The sequence below is a fragment of the Aulonocara sp. 'chitande type north' Nkhata Bay genome, linkage group LG23, assembly GCF_057382095.1.
Source record: "Aulonocara sp. 'chitande type north' Nkhata Bay isolate Kocher_YH1m ecotype deep benthic linkage group LG23, A_spYH_male_GT1.1, whole genome shotgun sequence".
Lineage (NCBI taxonomy): Eukaryota > Metazoa > Chordata > Actinopteri > Cichliformes > Cichlidae > Aulonocara > Aulonocara sp. 'chitande type north' Nkhata Bay.
In genome coordinates this window covers 1611596-1625235 of record NC_141365.1, presented here as the reverse complement: position 1 = coordinate 1625235, position 13640 = coordinate 1611596, and the positions used below count along the sequence as shown (strand labels likewise).

Genomic DNA, 13640 nt, shown 5'->3' with positions numbered 1-13640 from the left:
CAGTGTGCTTTGAGGTAGGAGCCAAAAAGGGTGTAGTTTGTGTGTGTGAGCACCGTGTGTACACCTGTGAGCATGAGCGCGCTTGTTTTTAAAAGGTTCCTTCAGGTAACGATCTGCTAGAGGGTGTGGGGGGGCCACAGCCCCGTCCCCCAGGGCATTAAGCAGGTATGGAGGAGATCCAGACATCCAGAGGCCCTCAGAACACAAGAGACCAAGGAAGACCAAGACTGCTCTTTCTATATAGCAATACTGTGAACATGTGTGTCAAAATTAGATTTGTATCATTAAAGGAATTACACATTTTTCACAAAATGAAACCAGATCAATAAAGTGGAAGAAATGTCAGTGAATAAAGCAAAGAGACGGGTTTCATTAAAGTCCGGTTTATGTCTTTATTGATGTTCAGGGTAAAATAACAAACAAACAAAGCAATTGTTTGTTTAAAGTTATGCACAGGAAACATAACATCAGTATTTCTCAGAAAGTATTTCCAGCAGAAACAATAACAGATTATTAAATGCCTAAAATCTTGCACTACACCCTTACAGTTTAGTAAGGATTTTAAAAATATTTGGTGGTGAGGTTCAGTCTGATTTGACCAGTTATCCAACTCATATATCCCGTCTATGTGACCATGTTGTGCCTGCTTTAGCTGATCTTTAATGATTCAATGTCAAAGCTAATTTTTAAAGTACTAAAGGTTTTAACTCCAGAGGATTTTAGCTTATTCAGGTAACTTCAGGGTTAACCTGAGTTTTCTGTAATGTGAAGCTGGTTCACAATCTCAAACAGCTGCAGCCTTAATCCGATGTCCTTTTTACAACAGTGTTGTGTTTTACTGGCATATCTTTGCTCTAGATTTTATAAGGATCATTTTCTGTAAAAGAAAGGGAAGCCCTGGGGCCCTTAACCATCTGATATCCGGATCATCAGCCTTAGGGTGAGTAAATCCAGATAATATTAATGAAGGGTGACCATGCCATTTCGCTAGATCTGCCCTAAAAACAATAAGACCTCTCATTTAAATAATTAGATTTGTTCCCTGTTGTGTACATCAACTTTCAGTGTTGCAACACTGGAGTTTGTCATGCCCAATGTAACGACAACATCATCATCTCTGTGTTTCAGATCATGACCATCAGCTTTTCCTCTGACAAACCCTCTCTCATCACTGTAATACATCTTGTGATAAAGATCATTATCACAGTTTGTTTCCCTGTCAAAGGCTCCGACTGCAAACCAGTTAGAGTACCGGCCATAGTCAAAAGGAACAGAGAACATGACAGCTATTTTCTTATCAGCTCTGTCTGTAGTTGGATTGTAGAGATCGTAGGTGAAGACTCCAACAGATCCACACGCTGTGCCACCAATCTTAGAGAACAGAGCATTGCCAGATTCAGAAGGCTTGAGTTTTGTTGGCAAAGGAATCTGGCAAAGTCCGCTAACAAGATGCAGACTAGTCAGAAAAAAGAAAACATGAATTAATATTTTTATTCAAAGAGGATCCATACTCCTCATCATGAGTCAGGTGGGTCAATGTCTTTAGAGTAAGAAACATGGACAGGGGTATTACTGTAACATGCATATGTGTTAAATATGTGTCTTTGTTACAGCTTCCCGTGTGGTCACTGCACACAAACACAGGTGTGATGCTGCTAAGCCAATTCTGTTTCATTTTATGTACATTTCTTTTGTTTTTAATTCATCAGCTTTTCAGTTCAGCAGCACTCACCAGTATGAAAGGTCAATATGGATGAGTTTGTAAAATAAAACCAAAAGAATATGCTTTGAGATTCATACAGTATAGATATTTAATGTGTGGAAACTTACTGTAGGGTTACATATAAATCCCGCCCACTTTAGAAATCACCACAGCAAACACAGAAGAACAAAGGTGTAGTCACCTGGGGTTACGAAGGGTGTAGCCGTGGGTCTTGTTTGTAATATGAATGGTGGACTGCCGAGCACCCATGGTGTCTGTAAACTGAAGAACAAAACGAGAGTGAAGAACATGTCATCTGTCTGTGGAAGCATTTCTGTTTGTACATCAGTGAACACATAGCTGAAGTCTCCAGTAGACATGATACAAATGCCATCATAGTGTCCACTGATCATGTTACAGTCCCCGTGCTCCATCCTGTCAGACACTTCCAGGAAGACAGACCTTATTTAAAAATTTTCCTTCAAAGGGCTCTACAGCTTTTTCCGCCCCTTAAACTTCCCTTTCTAATTTCATTCCTTTAATCTTTTAAAAACACATTTTCAAAATGGATGCTCAGTGCGTTTGAGCATCTGTGACATTACTCATATTTCCACAGTGAGTGCTCCAAACACACAGAGCAGAGAAACAATGAAAAAAAGATTCTAAAAAAGTAGGGGGTTAGAGAAACATTTACATGTAAGGTTAACTAATAAACATTAACTTCTCTCATTTTCTGTCAAATAAACAAAGTCATACTCACAGTGATGAGATGAATTCAGGTGAAAGCAATCAGCAGTGTTTTTGTGAGCAGTCCTTAAAGTCTGACTGACACCAAATAATCCTCTGTGTATACCCTAAAAGTGAAAACAGAATGTTTGTTCATGAACTCAAGGATATTTGATGAGATCAGAACACACTGATCGGAGCTCAGCTCTGACATTGTTTGTTTTCTTTGGAATATGAACAATGCAAACATTCAACGCCAGGGAGTTTCCCTGTTTGCCATCTAGATCCTGTTAAACTTCCTACATTCAGCACAGCCAGTCAGCTATATATCCGGGGTATTTTTCCAGTAACTGTATTTGCTTACCAAAACACCAGTGATGACAATAAACTGTCACCGAAGGTAGCTTTCAACCCATTAAATTAATCCAGGGTTTCACCTGCGTGTCCACATGAAAGAAGTGTTTCATAAATAATCTGGAGTAGTGCCACCTGCTCCAGATACCATGCAACAATCAATTCTTTGGTTTATCTGGTGTTTCAGTTTTATTCAGTTTTATTTATACAGCGCCGAACAACTACAACAGTTGCCTCAAGACACTTTATCTTATAAGGTAGATCCTACAGTAATACATACAGAGAAAAACCCAGCAATCATACAGCCTCTTATGCAGTGGTAGTCAAGTTATATGAAAAAGTAATTAGTTACTAATTACTGATTACCTCTCCAATAAAGTAAACCTATTACATCAGTCGTTACTTGAAAAGGATCTCTGCTCTTATGAGCAAGTGATCTCACGACAGTGGGAAGGACAAACTCCCATTTAAGAGGAAGAAATCTTGATCTGAACCAGGGAGGGGCGGCCATCTGCCATGATGATTTGGGGGTGAAGAAATAACGATATGAACACAGGACAAAAGGCATAAACACATAGTAAATGGAGAAGAAACAATTCACACAAGATATCACAAGATTTCTGGAAATAAGAAAAATCTGACATTTTTAATGAATCCTGACCATTGTAAAGACTTTACTGACAGAGCCTTGGTTTTATAATTTAATGTTAGTCTGACTGCAGCTTCTGGTCCTGTATCAGTGTGTTTAACTTCAGGCTGGTTCAGACTAAAGTTCCGTTGTTAACATGAAACCTTGTTTTATCTGCCAGTGTCAACAGACATCTAATACATCTAATACTGACACACCCAGACTGTTGACTGTTTTTGGAACAAAACTGTTTGTCGTCACAGTGAGTTTCTCCGTTTCCAGTCTATAGATCCAGTCACACTTTCTACTAGGGATGGGTATCGTTTAGGTTTTATCGATACCGGTGCCAAACCGGTACTTTTGAAACGGTGCCGGTGCTTAAACGGTGCTCAAACCGGCGCTTAAAGAATGGAGAACACAAAATTGGTCCAAAAACCTCTCATGTTCAGCTGTTTTTTTGTCAAAAGATAACAATGTTAGCCTTTTCTGCAGCTATGGGGCATATATGGTATCACTCTTGGCTGGAAGCAGTGCTTAAACAATGAAAAAACACAAACTTTGTCCAAAAACCTCTCATGTTCAGCTGTTTTCCACTTTTTCTTTGGTCATTTTAGCCTTTTTGGTCAGGGTGAAGGGAGTATCTGCCATCAAACAAGAAGACAGCAACATGTAGCTATGATGATGTTTGCTAGTTCACCTTACATGCATTAATTTAATAACGTGGTTAGTCTACTCAATATAAATTACACACGAACAACATTAAGCTACTCACGCAGAGAAGAACGGCTGCTGCTGCCATCATCATCCGTCATCATTTCTGCTACACTGGCAGGGCTAGGGGCCAGGACTCTCCTCTTCGTGTTTTTGGGGGAATGTTGCTAACTCCAGGTCCAATAACAGGCAACCCACCCGCAGTAGATGTGCTCGGTGTGAGGTCTCGCAGCAAGCTATCAAATACGGCGCATTTCTCGGCTTTTAAAAAAAACGCTATGCGTCGCCAGGTGTTTCATCGGATTTGAGGTGTTACCTCCTTTGACAGTATCACAGTATCAGCTCAAAGCGCTTGTTGCAGGCTGCTGAGTTTGCATATTTTGCTGTGAAGTACAGCCAGACTTTTGACCGCTTTGCCTTGGGCATTTTTAATCTGTAGCTCTGCTCTAAAAGAACGTACGTACCTGGCCCCGCCTTCTATCTTCGGAAACCTAAAATGATCGGCTAGAATCTAAAGTGTATCACAGCTCAGGAAAAAAAAAGCACCGAAATAAAGCACCGAAATGTGCGCTGCTTTTCGGTCTGGTTACTACCGTTTATGTCAGAACCGGTGCCATCATGGCACCGGATACCGGTACCCATCCCTACTTTCTACCTTTTACCTGCGCAGTAAAGACTGAGAGCAGAGCTGAAACCAACCGTCCAATCAGTGAGCAGCATCAACACCTGAGCTTCATTCAGACTGTTATTGAAGATGTTTTTGTGTGAATGAAATGATGTAAATATCCAAACATGGAGGATGATTTTCTTCCATGACGCATGTTTTTCCATTTAAATGGAGGCTCGAGGTGGCGAGCAGCTTCCTGGAAACAAGCCGGCTCCTGTATACGACTCACGCCGCCGTCAGACATCAGCAACATCGGGTTTCCTTTCTGGCAGCAGTGTAGTAGCTGAGGAAGGCCGAGGTTCACGCTCACCTGGCGCTCCTCTAAGAGAGTCCCCAGTTCGAGGACTGCTGGGAGCACTGGTTTGATAACAGGCTCTTCTACAGCAGGACCACCTCCAGGAGACTTCCTCTGTGACTGGGAATGTTGAACAACGTTATTCAAATGTCTCACTGCCATCAAATTTCAAACGTGTGTTTAAAAACAGGAAAGTTTCCAGTTTCAGAGTAAAATAAAGAAAAGGCTCTGAAATGTACTGAAAGTAAGAAAGTAAAAGCAGCTCATTGTAGGACAATTGTAACCTATTGTAATTGTATGCAAACTGAACCTTAACATTAATAATGTAATATAATATAATTAAATGAGGGTTAGGGATGTGGGATTGAGTCCGGTCCTTAAAGGGTCCAGACGGTGCTCAGTCCATCCCTCCGCCCCTGCCACTTGTTCCCTGCTGGACACGTCTACGGGAAGTCAGCCGCCCTCTCCTGTGACGCACCACCGTCCAGCCTTCTGAGTCCATCCGGGACCCCATGGTCAAATTCTTAATTTTTTGTATAGGGTTAGGGTGTGGGGAAAGAATAGGCCCGGCTATGCCGGAACCTAGGTGCACGGTCCATCCATGGGACTGGTATTGGTGCCCCCTGATCAAAAAATTACCCTAAGCGGGTGTAGTGCACTGTGGTGGGCCATTCGCGACGTTTCGGCTTCTCTGAGCCTTCTTCAGGCTTGGCCCACCCGCTTCTTGTGTTCAATTTCGCCACTCTGGGCCTTTTATACTCTTGCTTTTCATTTCTGTTTTTCTTAACTTTTTCTGTTTCTTATTTTTTCTTGTTCTCAGTTTTTTCTGCTTTAGCTCTCCCTTTTTCTATCTTTTTCTGTTGGTCTTTGTTCTTTCTGTTTTTCTTTATCTTTCTCTTTGTATTTCTGTTTTTCTTTATTCTTGTTCTTTATTCTTTCTGTGATTCTTTATCTTTCTCTTTATATTTCTGTTGTTCTTTATTCTCTCTGTTGTTCTTTATCATTTCACTTTATTTCTCTTGTGTTCTTTTCTTTATTCCTTCTCATATTTCTTTAAATGGCACCCCCTTCTTTTTAGACATCCCGTCCTGTTCTGTATTTTTCTTTTTCTTTATATGGCACCCCCTTCCTGTAAATCCTTTCCTTTTGTACTTTGTCTTTTTTTCCGACCTTTCTTGTCTTTTTTCTCTTAGCTTAGGCTTTTAGGGCTCCCTTAGTTAGGGCTAGAAGGGGAGGGGGGAGGGGGGCAATGGGGTTAGGGTAAGGACAGGGTAGTGGGTGGGGGGCTCCCCACAAGAGGGAGAGAGGCAATGGGCAGGGGCACCACCAATCCCAGGAGGCACAGGCTGGTTAGGGTGTGGGGAAAGAATAGGCCCGGCTATGCCGGAACCTAGGTGCACGGTCCATCCATGGGACTGGTATTGGTGCCCCCTGATCAAAAAATTACCCTAAGCGGGTGTAGTGCACTGTGGTGGGCCATTCGCGACGTTTCGGCTTCTCTGAGCCTTCTTCAGGCTTGGCCCACCCGCTTCTTGTGTTCAATTTCGCCACTCTGGGCCTTTTATACTCTTGCTTTTCATTTCTGTTTTTCTTAACTTTTTCTGTTTCTTATTTTTTCTTGTTCTCAGTTTTTTCTGCTTTAGCTCTCCCTTTTTCTATCTTTTTCTGTTGGTCTTTGTTCTTTCTGTTTTTCTTTATCTTTCTCTTTGTATTTCTGTTTTTCTTTATTCTTGTTCTTTATTCTTTCTGTGATTCTTTATCTTTCTCTTTATATTTCTGTTGTTCTTTATTCTCTCTGTTGTTCTTTATCATTTCACTTTATTTCTCTTGTGTTCTTTTCTTTATTCCTTCTCATATTTCTTTAAATGGCACCCCCTTCTTTTTAGACATCCCGTCCTGTTCTGTATTTTTCTTTTTCTTTATATGGCACCCCCTTCCTGTAAATCCTTTCCTTTTGTACTTTGTCTTTTTTTCCGACCTTTCTTGTCTTTTTTCTCTTAGCTTAGGCTTTTAGGGCTCCCTTAGTTAGGGCTAGAAGGGGAGGGGGGAGGGGGGCAATGGGGTTAGGGTAAGGACAGGGTAGTGGGTGGGGGGCTCCCCACAAGAGGGAGAGAGGCAATGGGCAGGGGCACCACCAATCCCAGGAGGCACAGGCTGGTTAGGGTGTGGGGAAAGAATAGGCCCGGCTATGCCGGAACCTAGGTGCACGGTCCATCCATGGGACTGGTATTGGTGCCCCCTGATCAAAAAATTACCCTAAGCGGGTGTAGTGCACTGTGGTGGGCCATTCGCGACGTTTCGGCTTCTCTGAGCCTTCTTCAGGCTTGGCCCACCCGCTTCTTGTGTTCAATTTCGCCACTCTGGGCCTTTTATACTCTTGCTTGGTCAGTCGGTCAGCAGAGGCCTCAACATAGATAAGAGGACAAATTAAGTCTTATTTCATGGCCACCTCAACCCAAATGCTTGGCATTTTTAGATATTAACTTCCCACTTAGGGTTTAAGTTTCCCAAATGCAGTTATCAACTGTTAATATTTCCCCCAAGATGTTAATTATAGGGTCATGCGGCCTGGGCAGGGTCATCTTCCCTTTTAATTCTCCATTTCTAATAATATCTGCCAAGCCAAAGTGGTTAGGTTTAGGGCCATGTATCTAGTTAAGACCATCCTCCAAATTATCCACATTCTAGGGACTCTTTCTTTAAGGCAAAATGGTTAAGTTTAGGATCCAGTGGCCTGGGTAGGCTTATCCCACATGTTATACACAATGAAGATACGAATAAAGAAATTGTTAAATTCAGATTATTAGATCTTTTTGAAAAAAAACAATTCAATAAACTCAATAATCTCCATTTGTCCCAAGGAGATGCTGTTTTATGTTTCAAGGAGTAGTCAGTCTGTTTACTAAGAGGTCCTTTTTAGGAATCGTGGATGGATGTCAGATACAAATTCCTGGCACAGGCTAGTTAGGTGTTAGGAAACTATAGCTTAGATGTTTTTTAATTCAAACTTTGGTGCACGGTCCTAGGAATTACTGAAGCATCCCATCTCCACTTACTCCGCTCTTCTCCTTCTCTCCAGCATACTCCTCTTCTTCTTGGGTGCATCTTGTACCTTCTTCCATATGTTGTCAAATCATAAAACCGTCCCCCAATGTCTTTATTCCTCCCAGGCCATAAGGCAGACTCATTGAAAGTTCCAGCACTGTCACCAATACTAAAAAAGGTCCCAAAGCCATATTTCTCCCATGACTCCCTGGAGGGGATGTGACCTCCAAGAGAAAGGGTTTTTATCGTTTTTGATTTTCTTATTCATTTTCAACAATAATCACACTCCATGCAGTTAGTAATTATAACAAATCCTCACACTGTTAGTGTTACACTCTGTTCAAAACAACCTCCATGCAGTTCTGTCATGGGGACTTATGGCAATCAGGGAAATATACTCCATATTGACAAGTAGTCTTTGTATTTTTTTTTTTTTTTTTTTTTTTTTTTTTTTTTTTTTTCGGTGACATTTTGCTTAGAAATACAAATATGATCTGTTCACAGAACTTCTATGTTATAAAACAAACAACAGGTTTCCAGACCATTTTTTCTTTTTGAACTTTCTTTATTTCTCACCATACTTTCACAGCCTGACCTGTAATTCTAAGGATTCTCCCTCCCTCAGACATTGGAGTCTTAATTGATTATTCCAAACCATATACTGCATATACTTAATATTGACAACATCAAAGAAATACCAAATACTAAAAATTCTACACCCAAAACAAATTATTCAAAATAACCATCAACCGGAGAGTCTGTAGTTGTTTCTCAGACAGGCACATTCAGGCCTGTTGGCCTATAAGTTTTCAACCTGTCAGTCCATATCCTCTCCATTCTCCTCCGCTGACCGACTGACCAGCCTGGATTGGCCTGTAGACCCATGATGCTCAGAGCATCCTCTGTATGTTCCCTGAAGTGAATTGCCACTGTGGAGCGCGGTTGATCCGCCCGTATCGCATACAGGTGTTGCTGCAGGCGTGCTCTCAAACAGGCCCCAGTTTCCCCCACATACATTAGTCCACACCGCCTACACCGTATCACATAAATCACATTTTTTACTTCAAGAGAAAATCTGCCTGTGGTCGCCCAAGTGGCCCCACTGTGTGGATTGCTAACCATATGGCTATATGTTAAATAGCCTTTGAGTATATCAGGTGGTTCTTTCTCTCTCCCCCCCAGTTTGGCCCTAACCAAAAGGTCACCCAAGCTGGGATTCTTCCTAAAGGCCTTAATAAACCGGACCTCGAACGTACGGCCCCGAGCTTTCATATCATCAAGGTTTTGTTGTATACCGTCAAGAAAGGATTTGGAGCTCACGTGGAACGTGCTGACAAAGGGCAAGATGTTCTCCCCTTCAGCTTCATCCCTGATGGCGTTTGGCTCGAAGGGAGTGCCTTCATCATCCTCCCTGCGTGCTCTCTGAGAGCAGAGGTTCGAGAGGGTATTCTTATATACTCTTCTCAACATTGACCGTGAGTATCCCCTCCCTTTCAGGCTCTTGAACAATATGCGGGTAGCATTATTGAAATCCTCCCTTCTACTACATATTCTATGAAACCTCAATATTTGTGACTTTACAATTCCTCGGAACGTATGAGGTGGATGGTAACTTGATTTATGTAAAAGCGCATGCGTGTCGGTGGGCTTGAAGTAAACTCTCGTATGTAACCTCCTCCCTTCTTCCCCCACCTCCCCGAAAAAAACCGTCGTGTCTAAAAAGTTAATCTCAACATGGCTGTATTCATATTTTAGCTTTATTGATGGGTGATGTGTATTTAATATCTGTACAAACCGCTGGAAAGCATCCTCCCCGTGCGTCCACGCACCCACAATGTCGTCTAGGAAACGCAAATAAAATACCGGCTGTAGCGGGCATTTGGCCAGAGCCTCTCTCTCCCATTCGCTCATGTAAATGTTCGCATAAGAAGGGGCATATCTTTGGCCCATCGCCGTGCCCTCCATCTGCAAATAGATTTTATCTTCAAACTGAAAGTCATTATTAACGAGGCATATTTCTAGCAGCTTTAAGATCTCCGCGTCCGGACGCGCAGCCTCTGGATATCGGCGGAAGATATTGCTGACTGCCCTCAGACCCATTTCCGTATTGATGTTTGTATATAAACTGTCAATATCTATGGTAAATAAAAATGCATTGGCGGGCACTGGCATAGAGCGGATAATATCCAAAAAGTGGTACGTATCCTTAAGATAGCTCGGGTGTTTATTAGACAGCGGTCCGAGAAACGAATCAATATACTGCGACACATTGTACGTAGCGCTACTACAATCCGACACGATCGGCCTCCCAGGTGGGACTTCAAATTTGACGGTCCAGGTGTCAGGGCTCTTATGGATTTTAGGCAGAAGGTAGAATAAGCGCGGGCGTGGATCATCAGGGCCCAATAAATAGTCCCGTTGTTTAGCAGAGATATGTTTATTATGATACAATGAATAAACGATCTTTCTGATGTTCCGTTGCACTTCGGGTTGAATGGAATATGGGATACATTTATAATATTTTGTATTGTCAAGTTGTCTTTGGGCCTCTAGCCTGTACTGCTGTTTATCCATGATAATTATTTTGGACCCTTTATCTGCCGGTTTTATTACAATGTTCTCATTCTCTTTCAGGTCCTTCAGCGCCTGTCGTTCCTCCCTCGAGAGCCCACCTACCCCACCCACCTGCGGACAGAAGGAATGAAATGACCGAATGTCCCTCCTTATCAGATCTCTAAGCGAGTCACTCAAAGCGCCCCACTCTGGTTCCCAAACAGACGGCTGAATAAAGGGCTCTCTGCAAAAGTCATCATTGTCAAAATAATCTCTCAATTTTAAGCGTCTATGGTAATTATGTAAGTCACGTCGAAGTAGCTCCCGGGAGAAGCTGAATGGTTTTGGGCTGAAAGTGAGGCCCTTCTCCAGTAAACCTAATTGTGTTGGTGATGGGACAAAAAGCCTAGAAAGGTTCAACACATTAGAGGGAGAGGACCAATCTAAATCTGGCAGGGGAACAGGAGTCTTATCCTCAATCCGCTGCTCCGTGCACGGCTCTGTCACTCCTCTAAACCCACGTTTAGTCGCAGGCTTTCACACCAGCAGTCAAAGATTTTTTTAGCAGTCTCACTTGTCCAATGAATACCATCAGCTACGGTATGGAAGTGTTGTTGTGCTATACAAGGTAAATAATTATAATGTGTACTGATGAAGTTATTGATCATAGTGAGATTTGTCTGTTGGAGTTTGGACAGTGATTTGGAAAAGTGGATGTGGGCTACAAAAATGTCCGCATTCGGAAAAACGGCTTTCGCCCCATTCACTACCTTGCGTAGTTGTTTAATTGAGGTCTTCTGGGGATCCTGGTCCTTATTGTTAAGGCCTACAGACAAAATCACCATTGCCGTACTTTCACACACCGGTGTCATTTCCAACAGGTTAAAAAAGTGATAAAAATTCGCACCCGGGTAGCTCTCTACCTGAATCTGATCATTCTGGAAGGGGGGTATCCTATTTAAATTGGAGTCGCCCAAGAAAACTACAGGTTTGTCAATTTTAATTCTCCAATCCTGCAGTTTCCTACTAGGCCTCGCCCGATGGTAAGTAGGTGTATGGTAGCCCCCCTCTGCGCCCCTCATCTCCCCCCCCGCCTCAACCAGATCTCCCTTTCCCGTAATCCCGCGTCCACTGTGAGACTCCCTCTGCTTTATTTGCCGCACGGTTTTGAACTCTGCCACCGAGCCATCGCTCTCATTATCCTCCTCGCTAAGGTGAAAATTACTCTTAATATTATAATAGTGGGGATCAGCGCGGTCCAATGAGTCACTGCTCAGGTTTCCCGCCGGCTCCTGCTGTTGCAGGGCCTCAATCGTCATTTCACCCACTATCTTATCACCTGTTTCAGCAGAGGTTTGGATTTTTACTCGCTTTTGTTGTTGTTTCATTATAGGGTCCGGACCATTCGTCCGGTCTCCTGCGCGAGACGTGGAGCAAGAAACTGAAGGGGTGGCAGGCTCAGATGGCAACCTGTTCGCGGCCGTTAAGGGCAAGTCACGGCGCACAGTATTTCTAGGACACACAGGGGGAGAGCACAAAGAGGCAGGCAGAATGTCATCGGTTTCATCTAAATCAACCACCACGTTTGATCTAATTCTGGCTGTTGTCTCCACCCTACTCCCACCCTCTCCCGTCTTCCCCCCATCTACATTTCTCCCCTGCGGGAGAGCTCCCGCGGTGGCCGGCGCACGGGCATTAACAGTCTGAAGCTCATTCAGCTCTTCTACAATAGTTTTCCTTTTTCCCAACGATAGGTTTTTCTGATGGGAAACATTTTGTGTATTACTGCTACTAGCAGTCTGGTTTTTAACCATTGTAGGTAAGGGCGGAAATTCGTTATCATCTCTCAAATCAATCGGCATTACCCCCGATCTTCCCCCCCTCTGTACTGTATTCTGTTCCCGTGTGTGGCCGGCCTCCGAACGGGCCCTCCCTCCACCCTCTTCCCCTGACGATTTAAACAGAGTTTCAACTGTTGACATTGTAGAAACACGTAAGCGAGCCCCGTATCTTTTAAAAGCCCACGTCTTTGCCACCTGAAATGACACCTCAGTCTTTCTAGTTTCTTTTAAAGATTCAATGACAGTGGCATAATGATCATAAAGAATATCTAAATTTTTAGACATCCAAGAGTCTGTATTTTGATCAAGTTGCCTCCTAACTTGTTCTGTGGGCACAGCCGGTTTTATAAAACTAGAGAGCCTGGACACCTGTTTTATCATACCCCTGGGGTATAAGCCCGTGTCGCGTGCTTCTTCAATTACACTTTTATGGTGTACTGTCCGTATTAAATTAAATATATTCTTCGCACTCTTCCTTGTGTCGGCATCAAGTGCACGCTTTGGTGCGGGAGCATCTTGTCCTCCTTGTTGTCTGACACGTCTCATGTACGGGCGACCCCATCCCTCCCCATGCCTCGTCCCCTCCCGACCCCCAGCATGCGTAGCCAGACCGTCACCAGACAAACTTTCACCTAAGGTTTCAAAGTTATTGTTTTGTACCTTATATTTGTCAGTGGGGAGCTCACCTGAGTTTCTTTGTGTTTGTTGGACCACTCGATTCAGGCTCAGTGATCTCTGCCTCCTCCGTGCTCTTCGCTGGTGGCGTGGAAACGTCCATCCGCCATCCTGCATGTCGTTTTCTGGCAGTCGTGGCGTTTCCGACCGGTGTGCCTCCATCCTGGACCCGAAAAATATGGTAGTCCCACCGACCACGGGCGTCCCCGCGTCAGTGTCTGTTGGTCGGTGAAGACTCAAAAGACAAGAGGGTTTAGGTGCACAAACCGATGCCTCGCTCAGATCCAACGCCACCTCTCACTACCCGTTTAGAGTTCACGGTCACTTTGCTACAGGTGAATAAAAACTCCCCACTTTATAGTTGTAAAAAGTTTGTCAATTAAAATAGTCTTTCATGTGACTGGGCTAAACAAAGTTACTTGTCGCCCATCTCTGGAAGGGCT

At 43.3% G+C, this 13640-nt stretch overlaps 2 protein-coding genes across 2 annotated transcripts; both read right to left on the bottom strand.

Annotated features, from left to right (window-relative positions):
• Positions 1-383: 383 nt before the first annotated feature.
• Positions 384-5440, bottom strand: LOC147300791 (DELTA-sagatoxin-Srs1a-like). Its single transcript, XM_086283086.1, has 4 exons — positions 5099-5440; positions 2463-2556; positions 1905-1984; positions 384-1456 (listed from the first exon to the last, which is right to left on the bottom strand). The coding sequence occupies exons 3-4, from the start codon at positions 1970-1972 to the stop codon at positions 1030-1032; spliced, it is 495 nt and encodes a 164-aa protein (XP_086139212.1). The 5' UTR covers positions 1973-1984; positions 2463-2556; positions 5099-5440; the 3' UTR covers positions 384-1029.
• Positions 5441-8545: 3105 nt separating this feature from the next.
• Positions 8546-13605, bottom strand: LOC147300790 (uncharacterized). The gene is made up of 2 exons (XM_086283831.1): positions 13209-13605; positions 8546-12193 (listed from the first exon to the last, which is right to left on the bottom strand). The coding sequence occupies exons 1-2, from the start codon at positions 13298-13300 to the stop codon at positions 11185-11187; spliced, it is 1101 nt and encodes a 366-aa protein (XP_086139957.1). The 5' UTR covers positions 13301-13605; the 3' UTR covers positions 8546-11184.
• Positions 13606-13640: the final 35 nt, after the last annotated feature.

What these genes read in the sequence shown, in the direction of transcription:
- LOC147300791 (XM_086283086.1), bottom strand. Translation starts at nt 1,972, where the DNA reads ATGGGTGCTCGGCAGTCCACCATTCATATTACAAACAAGACCCACGGC. An exon ending in TACACCCTTCGTAACCCCAG is followed by an intron (nt 1,457 to 1,904) that starts GTGACTACACCT and finishes TTTTCTGACTAG; the next exon opens with TCTGCATCTTGTTAGCGGAC.
- LOC147300790 (XM_086283831.1), bottom strand. Translation starts at nt 13,300, where the DNA reads ATGGACGTTTCCACGCCACCAGCGAAGAGCACGGAGGAGGCAGAGATC. An exon ending in ACAAACACAAAGAAACTCAG is followed by an intron (nt 12,194 to 13,208) that starts GTGAGCTCCCCA and finishes TGTGTGTCCTAG; the next exon opens with AAATACTGTGCGCCGTGACT.